The sequence below is a fragment of the Lissotriton vulgaris genome, chromosome 5 (genome assembly GCF_964263255.1).
Source record: "Lissotriton vulgaris chromosome 5, aLisVul1.2, whole genome shotgun sequence".
Lineage (NCBI taxonomy): Eukaryota > Metazoa > Chordata > Amphibia > Caudata > Salamandridae > Lissotriton > Lissotriton vulgaris.
The window spans coordinates 1180202811-1180224111 of NC_141693.1; the positions used below are offsets into that span (position 1 = coordinate 1180202811).

Below are 21301 nucleotides of genomic sequence, written 5' to 3' on the forward strand. Positions count from 1 at the left end.
CAAGTAAGCTTCTCAGCGGAATGAGAACACCTGGATCCAGACTTCATTCACAGAGTCCAAAGTATTCTTCTCAGGAACACGCCGTGCAGGTTTGTAGGATCAGCATGTGAATGTACAAAACGGAGAGAGTACTGAAAGGGGAGATGACAGAGCTGGTCCCCTGTGCCAATTCGTCGCCAGTGTTGTGAAGAAGTACTCTGAGGCAGAGGTGAGTACAAACGTCTTTATTCTGTCATCCACTCTCCTTACCTGACAGGCTCTACAACATTCTACAGTGAACTCTGGAGGAACGTTCCAAGAGGAAGGAGGGAGGAGGAATGTTTCAAGGGTAAAGGAAGGAGGAAGATTACAACACACTCCCCCGGTCATCCGTGTGGGTCCCGGTCATCCATACACCACCGCGGCCAGGCGTCTACTCAGCACCGCCAGTCCAGCTCCAGAGCAGAAGATTCCTCTTGATGGGCTCTCCTATGGGATGCACAAACTTCACCCCTTCCAGGTCACACCAACAGGAATGGTAGCAGAGGAGGCAATGTCCAACCGACCCGGGGGACAATGATACAGCAGGTAAACGGATAGGAGAGTGAGCTTCAGTACAGTAGTGTGTAGAAGGGATGAGATGCAGGATTGAGGATGGCGGATAGTCGGGTTAACAAGGGGATAACTACGGATTTGGTCATCCCCAACCCAGGAGCTCCCTGGAAGAGCTCCTATTCGGCGGCATTCTTGCCTTATTTTTATTTACATTAACTTATTATTAACTAGCAGCCTGCCCCGGCGTTGCCCGGTGCAGAAGGGGGCTGGGGGCAGCATTTTCGGCTTTTGTGCAGTCCCGGCCAGCCCCCGCCCGCCCCAACATTGCCTAGACCACCTCCCGCCCCCCGCCCGCCTGCCTCCCGCTTCCCGCCCGCCTGCCTCCCGCCTCCCGCCTCTGCCTTACCTGAGCCGCGCTCCGGACTTCACCGCCACTCCCTGGCCCCCGCCCGCCCCGACATTGCCCAGACCGTCTCCCGCCTCCCACCTCGCCTTACCTGAGCCGCCGCTCCTCCCCGAGCTACGGACTTCACCACTACTTCTCGCCGCTCGTCACCGCTCCTCCCCCCCTGTCGTCATCACGCACGTCTAGGTCGCGGTCAGTGCTACGTCGCGGCCGGCGCTAGTTTTAGGGGACTACTTTGTTTGTAAATTTTAATTTTTTAATTTACGTTTTTATTTTTATTTTATGTTGCCTATGTCCCTCTACACACCCTGAGGATTTCAACAATGTATTGGGTGTGTGGATTGGCACTGTGGTTCCCGAGTTTACCTTGCCAAAAGGTTTCTGTTCTCTCTTTATACTAGTAGTATAGATAACATAGGCAAAAAGCTATTGCATACTATTCCGCAACTAATAATTCCAATTCAAACCACATAATTCCACTACCAACAACATACATCCATTCCACTACAAATAATTAAACATAAATAGCAAAAAAATAATTTCACATTCAAAAACTCAAACTTTCACGAATGCGAGACCAATTGCATTGCAAATGCTTGTTTTATTCTTGATATGGAAAAAACAGAATTCTATGTCCTGCTCTGATACAGTGTCTCTCAGCCTGATGGCACCTGAACATGTGGAGCACATGGTGTTTCCACTTCAAAACATCCCTTATTATTGTAAACAGATGTTGACGCAAGCTGAAGTGGTCTTTGACAGGAACTCCACACTGTGTCTTCCCAACCACATGAACTCCTGCCTTATGTCGAGTATTTAGCCAATTTCTTTGTAGTACACTTTTGTGACCACTAATCTTCTAGTAGTCTTTGTTTAGACATTTATCATTCGCTGCATGTATTTTGTTGCAACTCATTATGAGGATTTCATGAATGGTATTTTACGGAACTCCGCATTGCATTAACTTCTGACTTTCATGCAACTATTCACTAAACTATCAGAGCTTATTTGTGTCCATCCACAAGATTCTCAGTTTTGATCTTGAATAAAGGCTCTGATTCTAGCACTGGCATACGTAAGCTTGTTCCGTGACCTTCACAATGGACAAACTTTGTTCTATTTTTCAATTACAACAGGTCAGTAATACATAGAAACCCTAGATTATTCCTCAAGATCTCTTCATGCTTTCATCTAAACTAACATATTGCTCTGCACTCTTTCTTCTTGAATCCTATTTCTTCAGGAGCAAGATCCTCACATTATTTGAATATAATACACAGCCAGCCATTTTTAAAGGTCTTACAAAAGTAAAACAAAACATATTCGCATATGGTTGTCCTTGCAGGTGTATCTGTGCAGACTCACATTGCTACCTATATGGGGGTTTTGTATAGCTTTGTTATAAAAAAATATTCAAAGATGTTCGCCCTTGCTTGTACCTGCATGTGCTTATATAAATGACCATATTTAAATTGTTTATGATAAAGTTTGACAAGAAAACATCAAAGCAAGCAAGCTTCGGCAGTATTGAAAGGTCTACAGCCAACACCCAGGTCTGTTTACTTTGCCAATGCTTATTGTATAAGAAAGAACATTCCACTTGATGGATGAAACTTGGAATTCCAATTTTGTTAAATGTAACCATTTGTATTCTATTTTATCGTGGTTTGAACAACATGCCTATTATAAGTAGATTGTTGTAAAGCTTTTTGCTATTTTCAGTAATCTTTTCATGTTTTTTGTTTTTAACTTTAAGGATGTATTGAGTGATTGCTAAACAGTAGTTGGATAATGAGAACTGAAATCGAACTCTCCTATAACTGTATTATGAACATTATAACTGTGACAAACTGGTTGAAAAATGTACTTCAAAAGGATGGTATAAAGGATTGGTTTGAAAAGTTAGTTCATAGACTTGATTTTCATAACTGGCACAGAGATCCTGTTTTAATTTCTGCTCTATTTTTCTGTTCATGAAAGATGGGGTTTTGAAAGCTGTTTTGGATATCTGGCTCATACACTTCTGGTTGGTCAGAGACTAGAATTAGAAATCTGATAACCTGGTTGACCAGATGGTTCTAGTTGCCTGGTACTGCTCGTAGATTCAGGGAGCAGGTTTGTAAAGCCAGCTCAGATATTGTAGCTCGTTCAGAGAGTTGGTTTGTAAAGCTGGCTCACACAGTGTCTTCGAGAGGTGGTACGGCAAGATTTCAAGTCTGACGCAAAATGCATTAATTTTCACAGCAGGAAGCACAAACATGTTGTATCCCTCTGCCTTCAAGCAAAGCCACTCAGAATACAGCCTGAGAAAGATGTCAGGGGAGAAAGTGACGATCAGCCTGGATGTAAAGGATGAACTAGTCACCAAAGTAGGTAATGTACAAATGTTAATACACTTTACCTTGGGTGTTCCACAACTACATTCGGCCTTTATAAGCAAAAATAAGCCAGGTTGTGTCATGAAGGTAAGGGTAGGGCTTGAGTAGACATTCTTTGATTTAGAATGAGGGGTACATTATTTATTCAGCAGCAACATATAGAATTATAGATGGGTAACAGTGGATTGCGGGGATGTTTTTCACCTTGGGGTTCTGAGTGACATCAAGTAGACAACGAGAGGGAAGCTCAACCCCAAGGTGAAAAACATCCCCATAATTCACTTGTTACTCATCTAAATTTGGCTATGTATGGCCCCCAAAGTAATCTCCACTTGCTTTCAATTGCTATGCAGAGGAGTGATGGGGGAGCCATACATAATATAGCCTCAGTTATGTATTTGTGTCCCAAAGGTTAAAAGAGAAAAACGTAGCCACCGTCATTGGCCAAACCCTCCCACCACTTTCCCTGCTTCATTTTCCCTTTGGTTTAAGTCAAAGCAGCCAAGCAGGACTACACTGACAGGCTCTCTGGGAGGCCTGGCCTGACCTGGAAGGCTTTTATGATATCACAACTGTTAGAAACGGGACCCTGGCCGGCCAAGACTCGCGTCAAGGTCAGTCAGGGATCACCATTTCTAATGTCAGGGAAAGGAGTCACACACCAAGGTAACCCCCGCTCACCCTCTAGGTAACGTGGCGCGAGCAGTCTAGGCTAAACTTGGAAGCGGTATGAGTTAAGTATTTGCGCACGCACCCCAGCAACAACACCCAAGGCCCACCACAAAGAAGACTCCACACAAGGTTATATATAAAAAATAGCCTTTGTTTTATAATAAACAAAACACATTAGATAACACACAAACTTTACAATGTGCCAGGGGCACGGGCAGAATTTACAAGGGGAATTATGTACAGGACAGGGCCACATGGACCACTGTCAGGGGTAGGCACTTGTCAGAAAATACTACTGGTAGGTACACACTTAGGACATAAACATTAGAATGATTAGCACCAAAATTATAAATGCAACACACATCCAGTAATCACTGGAACAGAGTAAAGACCTCCTACGCAACCCTAACACACTGTAGGCAATCACGCAGGTAACTAGGACCTTCTCATCAGGACCTAAGGAAGGAATACCAACACCTAAGCAGTTCACTCTTAGCAAAGGGAAGGAAACCTAAACATAAAATGGGACATCACCAATCCTCTATGCAGGTCACATTTAGCAAAGTGGATAACCATAAAATGGGACATCACCAATCCTCTATGCAGGTCACATTTAGCAGAGTGGATAAACATAAAGTGGGACATCACCAATCCTCTATGCAGGTCACATTTAGCAGAGTGGATAAACATAAAATGGGATGTCAACAATTGCACATGAGGTATTAAACACAGAGGTGCAGATTAGAACATTTTGCGCAAGAATCACAAACACAGAAATTACAATGCGCGGGGTGCACAAAGCACAGCACTCAAAAAGGTCCCTCAGGCCAACTGGCCTCGAAAGGGGCGGAATGCCCTGAGTCTCAGTGTCAGGGAAGCTGTGCAGGCAGCACAGCACACAAACCTAAACGTAGCAGTTGCCCACAAAGTGCTGGGCAACTGATGCAGGTAAAGTTAGGGCAACGTTGGAGCCAGGAGGGCTCAAGAACAAGGTGGGGAGACACAGTGTGGGAGCCACGGGGCTACAACCAACTAGCTGCCTGTGTCCCCCTAGAGCCTCTCAGGGCTCGCTGAACAAATGTGCAAGGTAGAGCTCAGCGCTCTAAATCATGGAAAATGCCCCCAGAGCCTCTCTCAGGGCTCTCAACGATGTGGGCAATGAGCCTCGCTGGGCTCGGGATCAACTGCGGGTCATGAGCCTCTCTGGGCTCTCACAAAGGACAAATGGGGCGTTGGAGTCCCTCACGGGGGACTCAAGAACAGAATGGCCCTCAGAGCCTCGTGGCTCTCGTAGCACAAATAGGGGGGCGTTGGAGTCCCTCACGGGGGACTCTGCATCAAGAGAAATGCCCCCTGAAGCCCTCGGGCTTCACACAGTAGTGCGCGCAAGATCGCGCTACGGGGGAGGGGCGGACACCGACAATGTGTCCCGACGCCCCTCTCCTGTGCAGGCACTCACCGGGTCTCTGCAGCGGCGGCCGCTCCTCTCCTCTTGTGGTCGACGTGGGGCTCCCTTTCACTCCGGGAGCCTCGAGGGCAGAGCCGGCTGCTTCCTCCTTCGCGCTGCTCGGCTGCGGGGCGGGACTTCCGGTCGGCCTCGAGGGGGCCGCACAGCGATTGGCCGGTCGGCCAAAGACTTCCGGGTCGCCGCGGGCAGCGCGGCGGCTCGCACCAGGCAGGCAGGCGGGCTCTCAGTACCCGAGGAGTGGGCTCCCTCGTGGTAATTACAAAATCCAAGTACGGGGCAATGCCGGGTGGGCACCGGCTCTCAAATTAAAAATAAAGCGAGGTGGGCACTCGCTCGTCAAGAAAATCGGCAATTCAGCTCCAATGCCGGGTGAGCACCGGCAATGCAAATAAAGCGCTCCCAAGCGCTTAGGGGCTGAAGAAAGCGCTCCCAGCGCTAGAAAGATAAGCAAAGCGCTATTGAGCGCTGGGGCACAAGGAAAGCGCTCCTAGCGCTATAAATCAGTTAAAAGCGCTTCCAGGCACAGCAAAAGCTCCAGCAGGGTCTGGAGGCAGGCAGGGGGGCAAGGCAGGGCCAGAGCCAGCACACTGGGTCTCCAGGCAGGGAGACAGCCAAGTGGCGGTCCTCTTGGCCCCAGCAGCAGCAGCCCCCTCTGGAAAGATCCTGGAAGGAAACCAAAGACAGGACAAATTGTATGGGGACACAGCCCCTTCTTATACATAAAAACCCCTTTTTCTCAGGGTGCAGGGTGGGGGAAAAACCAGTCGCAGCTGGTTTTGAAGTAATCTGTTTACCTCAACCACCCTCTCTATTCACTGGCAGTGCTAGGGTCATCAGTCGCACTACAGGGGGTGGAGCCAGCATTGTCTGGGGAAAGTTCAGGCCCATCAGGGACCAAGTGCACTCCTCCCAAGCCATCAAGCATGCTAATCTCACACTCACCACCGGGCAGACCCATCCAGCCTTCCTGGAGCCAGGCTCACCAGCCAGCTCCAGCCAATCACACTGCAGGCATATTTTACAGTAATATGCCAAGTCCCAGAAATGGCATTTCTACTCATGACACACACATGCCACATACACCATTGCAAAGCATTCATTCCCACGAACTCGCACATACCAAATTCGAGCATGCACTCCCCACACATCAGGAATTACTAGGGACACAGACATTCCCCATGCATCCCTATGGGAGAGCAGGCCAGCCTAACTACATGCACGCACTTTACTCTGGGACACAGAGAAAAAGTGCGCACAGACCAGAAAATCATCCACACAGATCACAGATCTAAAGCAAAAAGATTAGGGGTGAACCTGCCTTAAGGGCCAAGTCCAACAACAACCAGTTAGGTTATCAACTTTCTGATGTAATTGCAGTGGGTTATGAGATTCAGAAACTGAAATAAACTATAGAGGCTCTCCGTGAGAGCCATACATAGCATATGTGTTGATTAGAATGACTGTGGATTTGCAATACACGCTCATCCCCTGTGGCACTAGTCCGGGCAAAATTAGGGCAAGTGTGGAGAAAACTATACATTTCCTCCCATTGTGAATAGAAAGTGGTAGAATTAGAAAATGTAGGTAGGATATTCCTCTAGGGGATCCCGAATTGACCTGCCCATGTACAGGGTCATAGAGTTGTTAAAAAAAATAAATAGAACGTTTTTGGTAAAAAGCACAATTTAAAAAAAAATAAACATTTTGCAACCTGAATAATGCTGTTTGCAAAGACCATGGAGATCTTTCACAAACCTTTTTGACAGGAAAAGCATGACAGTGTTGATATAGATGCTGCAAAACTTTACACTGGAAAACTGACCCTGCGCATTTAAGGAACAATAGTCTTGCAGAATTCTATTATCCCCTATCGCTCGCTGTTAAATGAGCACCCGATGAAAGAATCCGAAGGCACCGGACTTTCTTTCTCACTTTGATCTTTATAAACAGAACAGAAAGCTTCACGGTGAAAGTTGTTTTTCTCATAGGAGTGTTTCGTAAGAAATGTCTTACATCTTCCAGGAATTGTTTTTAGTTTTTCACAAAATGCTATCCGTTTTTGGCAACTTCCCTTCCTGTAGCTGAAAGAAAACTTCACTCTAATCCTCAAGACCTCTGCATCCTCTGCCTACCTGAGGATCACTGTCTTGAAGCTTGATAGCAATAGCAGACAATATCTAGGAAAACACTTTAGGAAAAACAGAAAATTCTACTCCAGGACCGGTAGATAGGTCATTGTTGGCATCAGATGTTCATTTCATGAAGGCTCTGAAGTTTGTGGAGGAGGAGCCCCTACTATCATTACACCTCATGCTGTCTCAGAGGGAATGGACTAAGAAGAGACATGCACCTGAGAAAAGACACATCCATAAAAAGAGAGGTTCTCTTAGTCATGTATGGCCATGGTGGCGAGATGTGTAGCATTGATAGCAGTTATGCCACTGAGGCATCCCTCAGTGTCACATCGTTCCACAGTGAACTACCATGTAGTGTCAAAGCAGGGTTAAAGAGCTGAATAGAAGAACACTTCCTAAAGCTTTGGATTCATAATACGCAGACATTTTGCTGACTCGTGAAGCATCACCTTCAATACTTCTTTTGGCAACTCTTACCCAATAGATCCAAGGTCTCCACTCTCCACATTTCTCTCATCTCCTTCCAGTCTCACTGCAGGTATCCATATAAGTCTTCCTGGAGGAGCAATTTCTCTTTCTGCCATGAAAACAGTTGGTTCTTTTGTTGGCTAGGCAGTACAATAAGTACGTTTGTGACAGAAGAGGCACAGATACAAACACCATCAAATTCTCCCACAGGTCAAATGCAATCTTAATTCAATTTCTATTTCCCCTGTGGCAAAAGTCTCAACTGTGCATGGCTGACCTGTTTAATGTGTTGGTTTGTTGTCCCAGGTCAAGTAAGCCCCATGGAGTCTAATGTCCCTGGTCAACTACGTCCCAAGTTTACCCCCTGGTCATTAATGCAGCGTTAGTGGCCCAGTGGTGGTCTCCCACTCTCCTGACTGCAGCTCCTCCTCTGAGGGGGCCACAGCAGCACAGGAGTTGATCTGTGAGGCGCTTCTGCCTAGCAACCTACATATTTGGTAGTGACTGCCTTCTGTCCAGTTTCAGGCATAATCAGCAGTTGCAGTCATCTTCAGGTTGAACACGGGTTTCCACCTTAGAAGAGTCACAGTTTCAGTCTCCCTCTTGTTGGCAGTGGCTGCCCCAGAACTTTCGAGCCTTTGGTAGACTGCCAGGCATTACAGTGGTACTTGCTCTATAACAGTCTTGGTGTGGTTCACACGAGAATCACACTTTGGGATTGTAGGGACCCCTCCATGGCTCAGTTTGTTCCTGGCTCTTAAAGGGTTGGCTTTTTCTTGGTGCTCCAAATTTCGGAACAATGCTGGGCTTCCCCTCTTAAACAGTCTCTCCTCTAGCAGGGAGAATTACAACCCTCCCCTCTCTTATTAGGCATGCAGACTTCTAGATACTTCAGGCAGACCCTCAGCAACTCCAGCAGAAGCTGGAGACTTCAGGCAATGTCCTCTTACCGATGGGATACTGGTCCAGCACAGACCAGTCCTGGATGCACAGTAGATCCTCAAGTACTTTGGGTTTGAACAAAATGAGGTGGTTTGAATCCTACTTTTGCATATATTTCCCAGACAAGGGATGTCTATCCATTGTCTAAGGCTTCAGAATATGCTTGGGTCACTTCTCTTCAAAATATAATTTTCTGGCTGCACATTGGCGCAGACTTTGAGGGAAGTGATGGCTATCACAGCTGGTAGCAATGGTGTTGGCTCCAAGCAGAAGCATCCAAAACATAAGTATAATGAAGGGTGAGATCTCTGCACCAGGATGTCAACCACATTCCTGAAGCAGTAATTGGGAACAGACAAAAGTACAAGCCCTGGGTATGAATATACTTATCTTGAACGACAGTAACTGCTGTCCTTCTCATCCCCTGTTCAATCTACCAAATCCCAGTGCTCCTGAAGAACTCAGCAGCTATTTGCTAACTATGCTCTCATGAAATTGCTAAAGAAAGCCCTTTGTCCATTCGTCCTAACTTTAAAGCCTGGGACAACAGGCAGTACAGCTCTAAAACTTGAGGAAGCTGTCCTCATCCAGCATCTTGTGCTATGTTAAGCCAGATGCATTGAAAATGGAGCCCACTGGAACTTCCACTAACACAACGCACAGAGTCCAACCCTCACACATGTGATGCACACTCACTCTATATGCATGCTCTGGACATCCACACAGGTTGTCATCCCAAGGTTCTGGCTTTCACATAACGAGAACTTTATACGAGCGGGCCTGTAAATTCATCTGTCCATCACACAGAGAAAAATGGTCTGGTCACACTCTTGATTCACCAATCAAGGTGTACTTGCTCCACTTCTTTATATGATAATTCTAGAGCTTGGATAGTAATCCAATGCCTTCTATGTGGGCACTCGCGCACAACTCTGTCACCGAAAGGGTTCTGGATACTGCAGTACCATACAGGCCTAGTCCTCTGTGTACAACTGTGCATGCTAGATTATTGTAATGCCAGGGTCACAATGTAAGTCTGTACGCGAAGGCATTCAGGGAAGACATACACAACTATTGATCATGCAGTGGACATATACTTCCCTAATGTTGGGACCAGTGAAGGAGTCAAGCGGCTCAGAAATCAAATAGTAATGAAACAGAGTCAGTACATGCTGTCCAGCCCAAAGATGCCTTTTATAGAAAAAGAGAAGTTTGCACACCAAAATATAATACTACACGAAGTAAGGTCAATCAGGCACATGGTTCTAATACAGGTGCCACTGGGTTTTAACCACGCAAAATAACTAGGCGGGGTTATGGCACGGGTGTGAGTTTGCTATGGCATGTGCAAAATCAGTTCAATGGAGTTCCACTCTAAAAAAGTTCTTTCAGGGCTTCATTGCATAAAGAAGAAAAATACCCATTTAGAAACAAGTAGGAAGGAGCACAGCTCATGATTGACTTTACCGGATAAATCTGGCACTTGTGAATACTCAATCTCATACACTTAGAAAGAGGAGAGGCAATATTTCCCTACTCCGACCTCCCCTATTAAATGACTATAAGACACACAAAGGAGTAGGGAAATGAAATACAAAGGTGGCACGTGCTTATTGAAAAAATTACTGCCCTCACTCACGAAACTGTGACAAGCTTCATCATTGGGCTTGCTTCAACACACCCCTGTGCATACCAACGCCAGGGATGGATCAAAAGGGAGGGGAAAACAATACAAACATAAAAGTAGGGAATCCCTTAGAAAAGTGCAGTGAAGGTTAAAACTAGCTTGAAAGTGTCCCCCTCTCGAAATTTTATTCCTGGGCCCTCCGACTAGGTCTAAACATGAAGGATGGTGGGGATAGGAGAAGACATAGGTTTCCTTCACCCCTCCTTACTGCCAAAGTGTCGACATGTTGCTGCAATCTGATACGTGCCCACAGTGTTGGGTCACACCGGCATTCATCAGGACCCTTTGGATCCCAAAGTGTGTTAACCTCTGAACCTGAATTAGGTATCCTTGGAATGCATTACTTCCAAGCAGGGGGCTCCCCTGTATAACACACACTCGGTGATCAAGTTTCATATTCTACAACGCTGAAACTAGCAAGATGTTGGGGATGACCCCCTGTAGTCAAAATTTCATCAAGGTGGGTGCACTTCATGGACACTATCCAGCTCTCACCGTGTAGTTAGCTAAACTTTATCTTCTCCTATCACCACTATTCCAATATCAATCTGTGAAAATATTATAAAGTGTTGTGTGCATAGGACAAGGAAGACTATCATCACGTCTAAGGGTTCTGGTATAAAAACAAGTAAAAAAGCTTCATAAGGTGTCATGTACATAAACACAGGAAATACCAACATAGCACGATCAGAAAAGCTCAACAAGTGGGCAAGTCCAATTAGACACAGGCTCAGCATATCAGTTCATAAAGAATAGCAGCATTTCAAGGTAAAGTTTGATTGTCACTTAACAAGACATAATTCCTGTGCTTATGAATGTGCTGAATGTAACTTGCAATGGTCAAACAGACACTTGAAGATGCTCGAGTTTACAGATAATCCACAGCTGTTTTATAATCTCTAATATTAGTATCCTTTCAAAGTGGAAGTAAAAGGTTTTTCCTAAAAGAACTGTAAAATTTACAAAACAACATTAAGTTCAAAGTAAATTGTACAGATAAATGATCACATGGCCACGGGGCAAGAATCATTGGATGTCTGTCAGTTTTAGGAAAAGCTACCACATAGTGTCAGTTACTAAATCTCAACCTGGTTAACAAGACCCGCTGGTAGTTGTTACCAATCCCTATGAGGTAAGGTTCAACGGTGAGTCCGTAATTCAAAAGGCTGTACACCAGTCCCTCTCATTATCCTAATGTTGTTTGAGTAGTGCAGTAGCTGCGGTAGAACAGCCACACAATCCCAGGTGGTCTCTTCTGCTTAAACAGTAAGGAGACCAGCCACCGTTGATAGTCATAGGTCCTCAGACTACAGTATCAGATTTTGGAAGAGTCAGCACAAAACAACTTTTTCTGCTAGCGGATTTAAATGTAATGCTCATTCTCTCAGGCTGTCAGGTTTGCTGCATACAAAGCTTGATCTTCCTGCAGGGTCAGGCATTCCTTCGCCTCAGCAGGAGAGACAGGATCTCAGGCAGATCAACAGCTTTTCCAGCAAGATAGCATAGACTTCAGATGATTCTGGGAGACTAGTTGTCAACTATACTAGCCCTGGATATCAGTATTCATTACATACTCTGCTCAGCACTCCCTCCTTTGCCCAAGCAGAACCTGGAACTAGATCCAAGTGTCATAGTGTTGTTCCCATGCTTACAGTGCTTTTACAGGTAGGGGATGTTGATAACACTGTTGGGTTTTTGAAAATAGTTTGAAGTTGTTTCCTTTAAAAAGTATCTTCTCCTTTTTCAGAGCAGTCACAATCTTTGTTGAAGTTGATGACTTTCACAGCAGGTAATGACACTGCTGTTTCCAACTGTAGCGCCCACCACATAGGCACAATGAAATGTGAAGACTCTCAAGATCAATTAGTATTATCACTCAGAAATACCGCTGCCACCACTTAATATACATGTCTCAAGACATGGACTGTAGTCCCATGTTGACTAGAGATTGCACCTCGCCCCCCTCCGGATATCAGAATCAGCACAAAGGTGTCCTGGTTAGTTACAAGGCCTATGCCTCAATGGGAATTCATGATTATTGAATCGGGTCCACGGAAGCGAATCCGGTCCAGGGAAGGCATGGCTTGGCAGTTCGGGCTGGACTGTTCCCATGAGGCACAGGGTCAAGGCGGATTTGCATATGGCCATGTCTGAACTGGGTTGGAATGGTGAGCAAAAAAAACGATGGATTTAGGCCCAGATCTCTGTACTTGGTTGAATGTATGACATTGTTCTGCATTCTTTCCATCAACTGTTGATTTTGCATTCAGCAGTATTACAGTCACTTTATTTACCTCCGAATTAAATATTTTGTAATAGAATTTGTAACTTTTTAAAGTGTTTTCTAAAGCTTTATTAAGGTCTATTCGTTATTATGCCATAGAGGTTTAGAATGTTTTTTTTTTTAAATGGCCATTTTTTTCCTCTTATTTATTATCTATTTGAATTGTCGTATTCTTACTTTGATGTATACAAATTAACTTTTTTATATAACTCTTCATCTTTTCACTGAAGGCACAAAGGACACTTTGGTAAATTGTTAAATTAAAGCTTTTTAGAACCTTGGATATTCTCTATGATTGTTAGATCTTTGTATGGGGTGGTTTGTATCTACTATGTTCCTCTTCAGAGTTCCGTCACATAAATTCAATAAAATTTGAGGCGGGTGTTTTGAAAGCTATAATACAATATGCCTCCCCTTCCTCTGTGACCTCCAACCTGGTAGTTTCTTCTTTAAAAGCTTGTCAAGAGAAGTTAAATATTCGTAGTACTATTATATTGGAGCTGTCCTACATTAACTGCATGTTAATCACTAAAGCTGTCTTTTGGACAAGAACATGTGTGTTTCGGGTATATTGCAGTTCTTTCTACTAAAAACTAGTTTATTTTTCAAATTGTTGATATTTGGTTATCTTTCTCCAGTAACAGTTTCCTTCTTCTTTTCCCTGATTGAAGCTTTTTCGTTGGCATTGAGAAACCTGTATTTCACTGAGATTGAAGTGAACCAAGAGATGGTTGTAGGACTTCTGGCATCTGCTTCAGTGTTGAAGTTTCAGTCCCTATTTGAAAAGTAAGTAAAATTAACCATATCTCTCCTAAGTTTCGTTCAGTGGGAAAGTGCCCTTTTTATATGGTCACCCCCACTTTTTGCTCCAAATGCTGATGGGTATGACTCTGATAGTGCACTGGAGTCTGTTGCCCAGACCCCAGTGCCTGTGCTCTGTCCCAAAACTGTTATGTTCGACTTGGTAATCCCAAATTGGCAAAGACTTGCTCCCTTATAAGTCCCTAGTATATAGTACCAGGGGTATCCAGGGCATAGGTGGTAAAAAGGTCTCCAGGGCTGCAGCACGCTTTTGTGCTACCCTGAGTGACCCAAGTAAACTTCTGACTGCAGGCCTGCCCTTTCAGACTGCAAGAGCAGTGAAAACTGCTCAAACTTGAATGTACCCTCACCATGTGTGGTACAATACACTATTTTTAATAAATGTTAGGCGCCCATAAGGAAGGCCCCCTGAGCCCAGGAGGCAGAATGCAGTTTATTAAAGATGAGTACATATAGGTGTAAGCCAATATGTCCCTATAGTGGCATTCCCCATTGGAGTTTATTATAAGTGTTAGCGGTCCATAGGATAACATGGGCCGCCACCCGGGCATTCTCGAGGTTGGCAGCTCCATTATGATACCGCCGAGTGTAATGGCAGAGTTTTTGGCTTTATTTAGCAGTGATATAGATCATTAGTCTTGCTCGCATCTAGTATAGGTATTCTTAGCCTGTGTTGGCCCTTTTAAGCCCTTTTTTCCAGACCTAGAAGAGGATAGCTGCTTAATATGCCTTTATTCTTGACTTTAACCTGTCTATTGCCTATTGGCTTTGACATATTAGACACATTGGTATGGTTTATGTAGGTATTCTGACAGAGCTAAGGAGCATTTCACCCCTTTCAGGCCTACAGGCCTAGAGCTAGAGGGACTCCATCTTGATGAAGCTGAGAGGCTTTTTAGGGCAAAGGCAAAGTTTATAGTTAAGGCTGTTTTTCACTTGGAGAGAACCGGTCTGGGCCAGCCCTTATCGGTAGGCTGTATTATTCTCTGTGTAGAAGACACAACAAAAGGCCGGCCGGCTGGGTGTGTGTCCTTGATGCGAGGTGATGCAGAGACCTGGTGGGCGGCAGGCTGATGGCTGGAACTTTCCATGAGGAAACAGCATTCTATATTTGTGAAGTGCGGAGGCGGAGTCAGTCAGTCAAGCAGAGGGTCAGTCAGCCAGAGAGTCGAGCAGAGGGAGTCAAGCAGAGCGGGTTCAAGCTGGAGAAGAGCTGAGTTGAATAGTGAGCTGGAACTGAAGGAAGCAGTCAGAAGCAGTTGCTTATCAGGAGGAGGTGTGAATAGCTGGAGTCTGAAGTAATGCCTTTTAGAAGAGACGGAGGAGAGATCGTGGACTAACCTATGGGAGCAGATGGAGTTAATTGGACATTGGCGCAGAGACAGAGTGAATAAGCTAGTGGAATGAACGGTGATCAGAGCGGCAGGAACCATTAAGATTGAAGATAGAAGGTGGAGACAGTCCGTGTGGGGGAGAGGAGTCCAGAGACAGAGCGATCAGCGCAGAGGTGTACCCAAGAGTGCAGGAGAGAGAGAGAGTCTGAGATGAGCCAAGGCACAGACGAGAGAGGAACCCAGATGACAGCTAGAACAAGACTTCACACTAATCAGGTGATATTGTTTTCATCACATTAGTTACACTTACACTTTATGTCTAATCTTTTCCCTTTCAGCGGAGTGTTCCTGTTATGTTTAATCCTTCTCTTTCAAGCGGTGTGTTCTACCTATAGTCTTTGTCAGATCTGTGTAAATGTTTATATTGTTATAATAAAACAACCCCCAGTTTGTAGAAAACTGGCACGTGTCCCCTTGTATTCTTGTTCACTGAAGGTAAATGTATCTCCTAGGTAGTTACTAGGTACGTGAATGGATGAGTAATCCCAATCAGGTAAGTGGTGATCACATAAATAGGGAGTGAGTGGACCTTTGATGCCAAGAGCAGGGAGTACACTATATAATCTGGAACTATATTCAAAGTTATTATTGTAGTTTCATCCCGAGTAGACAACTGAGATATTAATATTATTGTAGTAGCAGACCTTTAGTGAAGAGACTTCCCAATATATATATATATATGTATAGGTGTTCATAGGAATGTGGTCGTCGTTGATATGCGGCGTTAGTGAGAGCACTGAATATGAGATCAGTGTGGATACCCACTGGATTGTGGCTTGAGTAAATGAGAGCACTAGGTAGTCGAACTAGTGTGTAGTTTCGCAGGATTGCGAACAGTTTGGAAAAGGGAGCATTGGGTTCTGCAGGCCCGTGTGTAGACGCACCGGATTGTGTGTCATATCTGCCCTAGGGTAGAACGGTCTGGGTCAGGGTGGCCGCGAGACCAACTGATGTGAATAAGTGTGGTGTAGGGTATGGATATCCCTAGTAATCAGTGAGTATTCTTAGTATCCCTATAGATTTAGTGGTGTTTTTAATAATATGAGCTTGTATATTGCGAGTTCCCCATCCTCAGGTAGGTACCAGGTGCCTGGATAGAGGAGTCCTGAGGAGGGAAGGTGAGTACGTTCTGGCTGGGTTGGAGGGGCCCCTGGGGGCTGATCCCACCTACTCAGAAAATCCAGCCATTACACCGAGATATGTCATGTTTGGTATCAAACAGCGTGTCTTCTCAGCCCTGACATGAATCTTGGATCGAGTGCTATATATCAAGCACCCAGATGGCTACCTTAGAGTTTGCCCACCTGGTTGCTCTGGCTTCTCTATGCTCTAGCTGACCAGCCCACTCTTTCTGCATTTGCTGCCACCAAGACAAGGTTCTGTCCTCTCTCCAGGCAGTGTGATCTCTCCCAGGAGTCAGGAAAGAAAAGCATGGGCAGAAAGGAGGTCACACCTCCCAGTTACCAAGCAGGCTACTGAAGTGGCACATCAAAAGGTAAGCTTCAAAAGCTGCACTGCCTCTGTTATGCATCAGAGCTGACTTCCAATGGAGGCAGCAGCCCTCCCCTGCCCTAGGCACATTTGCACCTAGACAGGCGGGAAATTAGCTAATCAAGGAGGAGTACACCCCCAGAAAGCTAGCACCACCTCCGTGTGAGCAGCCTGGTCTGTACACTGAAATTAGATTTCTGTCATCTCTGGAAGTGGCAAAATAGAGGGTTCTGGGTAGGCCTGGGCAGTAAATTCCGTTCCGCTCGCGGAACTTGCGGAATTTGGGTAATTTCGCGTTCCGCGGAGAACCCAAATTGCCCAGAATTCTGCGTTCCGCGACTTCGCAAATTTTTTTGTTTGTTCGCGTTCTCAAAATGCGTGTTCGCAAGATATTTCCCCCCGAGCACGCAAACAGCATTTGCGAACAGGAAAAAAGCATCCCGAACAAGCAATTCCGCGTGTTCGTTGAATTTCTGCGTGTTCGCTGAGATTTTTTACCATTTCGCAGAGATTTACGTAACGCGATTCCGGAAATTCTGCCTACCCCTAGTTCTGAGTAGAAAGCTTACCTACACCCCCGGATCTTCTCACCTCAATGACGTATTACCTGCAAGGACTAGCTGCCCATTGACTGCTAGCTTCCTCACCCCTAACTCCCCTAAATCTAGAATTTAAGCAACCCCCCCTGAACCTCAGTTCTTAACAACCTGCATCAAAGAGAACAGAAGAAGAGACCCGCACCATCAATCCCCAGACTTGCCCAAAGCAAAAAAGGGATACCCTGCACCTGTTCAACACTCTTGGAATGGTCTTATCAAGACTTGTCCTAGGCTATCTCCTGGTACCCAAGACAGATGTGGAAGCCTGAAGCACCCTCAGGCTCCCCTGGACTTGTGGCCTTAGTCCCCTGCAAACTGCTGGTTAAGCAACGCTACAGATTGGACAAATTACTGGCCAGCGGGACCTCAAGGGGTTTTCCTAAATCCAGATGTTCTAGTGCATTTTTAGGAACTGTAATCCTGCCTCCCACCAAATAAGAGGCATCTGCCGGTTTCTCCTGGACACCGCACGTCGAAGCTACTTTTTGCTGTGCTTACCGCTGCCAGGGCTTGTTGGCAACCAGTCTGCCAGCCGACCCTTTTACTTGACGTTGCATTAAGAGGAAACTCCATCCAACCTTCGACCGACATCAGCAACCACTCAGTCTTTCTGCATCTTTTTCCGCCCACAGCACAGTTTCAATGGCAAAAGCAGCTCTTCCACGGCTCCCATTCAGCACCAGGAGCAGCCAGGACAATTCTGCAACCAGGCTCCATGGCCTGGTAAAATTGAACTGACTGTCTTGGCTTGGTCCTAGGACCCACATCACCTTCACCCTGCAAGCCTACTAAGCAGCTCGATCTGCAAGTGACCAATTGTTACTAGTGGTTTTTCCCATTGACTGCAGTGTTACCTTGTCACTGTATTATTTTGCAATGATTTTCTATGGCTTCAAAATCTGTAACTCCGGTTATATGCATGCTATTCCGTTTGTTTTTGGTATCTAAATTAAGATAAAAATACAGTCTATTTTTGTAAATTGGTGTCAGATTACTCTCGAGTCATATTAATTACTTATCGTTCATGTTGACACATGTTCCTCTAGTAAAGCCTGACTGATCATTGCCACACTACCAGGACTGACCTAAGGATTTATTAGTGTGAATCCAAGGACCATCTTTGGGGTATTGTGGTGGGAAACATCCTTTACAACGCAACATTTTACCACGCAGTGCCTTTACGACGCAACTTTTACAACGCAAGCCATTACAACGCATTGCGCTGGGGGGCGCTCTAGGATAGGGAATAGGTTTAATTTACTATCCAACACCTTCCCTACTATCCACGGGGACTGGAGTTGGAATAGTAAATTAAACTATTCACTATCCAGCGCCCCAAAGCACTGTGCGTTGTAAAGGCATGCGTTGTAAAAACCGCGTTGTAAAGGCATGCGTGGTAAAAGCATGCGTTGTAACGTCATACATCCTATTGTGGTAGTATTACATAGTAGGATTGGGCGGGGTTGCACTATGTGGAATTCCGCAGAGTTGCATAAAAACTCTGTCGAATTCTGCAGAGCTCTGCTCCGCCCTAATTGGAACTCCCCATACTTAAAATTGATGTATAGCAAGTGTTCAAGATAATAACTACAGACTAAAGCATGTAACACGGACTGCTCTCAATTGCCGGGTGTTGGAAATGGGGGTTGCCCAAGTCTCAAAGGGGGTAGCATGGCATCAAGCGGGCAGGCCAAACTTGGAGGACATGTGAAGCATTCACGCAGTACACACAGACGACCCACCAATCACACTACAAAAGAGTCAAGACACCACCTTTGGTTGGAAAAAGATTAAGTTTAGTTATGTCTCCAACCTGCAAGGTAAAAAGAAATAGACTAGTGGTAGTCACAACAAGGCGCCAACTGGCGCCAGAGCCAAGTACATCATGGGGAATTATTTACATGGGACAAAAAGGGTTGAGTCCAAAGTCCATGCTGTAAGGGAAAAGGTTAGTTAAATGACCAGTAGCCCTAGAACCAATCTGGCGGGGCCAATTCGGGCTCTTATCCTTAGGGGGGTTGCTGAAATTGTAAGTTGCAACATTAGCGCAAGTACACCTCATGTGTGACAACTCCAACCCATCGCCTGTAAGGGAAAAACATCATATAACACCAGACAGGAACACCTGTAATGGATCAGCGCAGCTGGCTCCTTAACATGGGGCATACTCATTTCATCAGGGTAAACGCAACATCTCCTCGTGCAATTAACACTTCCCTAGAGGAGCAGTAGACCCATTCAGTTAATTGGCCAGGCAACATTCCAACAGATGTAAAACGAGGGCTTAAATGTAACACTTTTTAGAGGTCAGATAACATTTCACTGGGATGCAACCATTAAAGAATCACTGAAAGAGTGTAGGCAGTAAGTTAGCCTTTCCTCACTCAGGAACAAGCCGTGCAGTAGCCTGAATAATCAGGCCTACTATTTCATGAGGTAATAACCCTTTCAATGGATAAACAACCATTCCATTAAGACCAGGATGAGTATGCCACTGGGCAGGAACATTTCATTGAACATCAGGCAACAGGAAAAAATGTGCATTTCTTTAGGCATATCACCTGGCTATGCGTATCAACATTTCCCTCGGGGCCTCTACAACATTCTACACTTCCCCCGTGGCCTTTAGGATTAACCGGGACCTCTGTAGGCAGTCCAGTAGGGCCTAACTGGTATCCTGTGAAACTAATCCCCTAGCCAGGGGCTACTTCCATGGCCCAACGGTTTCCCCCAGGGAGGGCAAACTCCCTCTGTGGCAGTTAGTCAAGGCCAATGGGGCCCAACCACCACTTTCCTCTTCTCGGGGGGGGGGTTTACCTGTCTCTTTTAGGGACCCTCCAGTGTATTGGGGGCCAGTCAGGGGAGGCCCGCGCTACTCCGGCGCTTCCCTCGGGGCCTCCCTTCAGCTTCAACGTTGCCCCGGCCTTCCGGGGGCCTGCGCTGGCGGGTCAGGGCCTTCCCCTGAGTTGCGCCGGCAGGCGGGCCTCTTGCTTAGCCCTCCGGCAATGTCAGTGACACGCGGGGCTCCGATGCACTTCTCGAGCCCCCGCGTAGGTATCTCTCCCATCCCGGGCCCTCCCTGGTGCTTGCCGGGCCCGGGGACCAATCAGGAGGGAGGCGCGTGGGTGGCAGCCAATGGCGTGTACCGAGCCCCCGGATCCAATCCGAGACTTGCTTACCAGGGGCTCGGCCACGCGACCAATCACTGCGCGGCGGGGCGTGGTTTGACGCGCCCCCGTCACGTGAGGCTAGCGGGACCGCTTCCTCGGGCCTAGCGCGGCCCACTTCAAACTCCGGCGTCCTGACAGGAATTTTAACGGCGGCCTGAGAGGAATTTTAACGGTGGCCTCTCCACACTAGGGGCCCGATGTAGGTAAACGGGATTTTCCGATTTCAAAATACCGAGGCGGGCCGAATCGGTATTCTGAAATCGGAAAACGAGATGTAGGAAAAAAATACCGAATGAAAACCGATTCGGTCGGCATCGGTAATGAGATTCGGTACGTTCCGATTCAGCTCGGTCCGAATCGGAAATTACCGAATCGGCCAACAACGAATCGGAAAATACCGAATCGGCTACCACCGATTCGGATATTTCCGATTCGGCGAATACCGAATCGGTAAAAGCCGATTCGGTAAAAACCGAATCGGCAATCATAGACCCATGGCGAAAAAGCCCATAGGAATGCATTGCATGACCCGAATCGGCTTTTACCGAATCGGACAATACCGAATCGGATTTTACCGATTCGGATTTTACCGAATCGGATTTTACCGATTCGGATTTTACCGAATCGGTAAAAGCAGACTCGGCAATAGGCGATTCAGCCAATGAGGTGGCTCCCCCTCCCCCACCCAAACAGGGAGTGGCAACCCTGGCAGGTGCAGCCAATTAAGAAGTTTCTAGAAGTATCTGGAAAGCCTGCCTGAGCCCAACACACAGTTAGCAGCAGTGGGAGAAGGAGGTTGCAGACTGAGCAGGAGCAAGAGAATATGGCAGATCAGGCAGGAAGCCAGAAGT

General features: G+C 46.1%; 1 protein-coding gene across 1 annotated transcript in view; it reads left to right on the forward strand.

The window, feature by feature from the left end:
* The window catches only part of BTBD16 (BTB domain containing 16), an 887756-nt gene that overhangs the window by 348436 nt on the left and 518019 nt on the right, over nucleotides 1-21301 (forward strand). The window contains exons 7-8 of the mRNA XM_086920301.1: nucleotides 3188-3313; nucleotides 13646-13760. Coding sequence (XP_086776427.1) covers nucleotides 3188-3313; nucleotides 13646-13760 — 241 coding nt within the window. The remainder of the gene's footprint in view (nucleotides 1-3187; nucleotides 3314-13645; nucleotides 13761-21301) is intronic.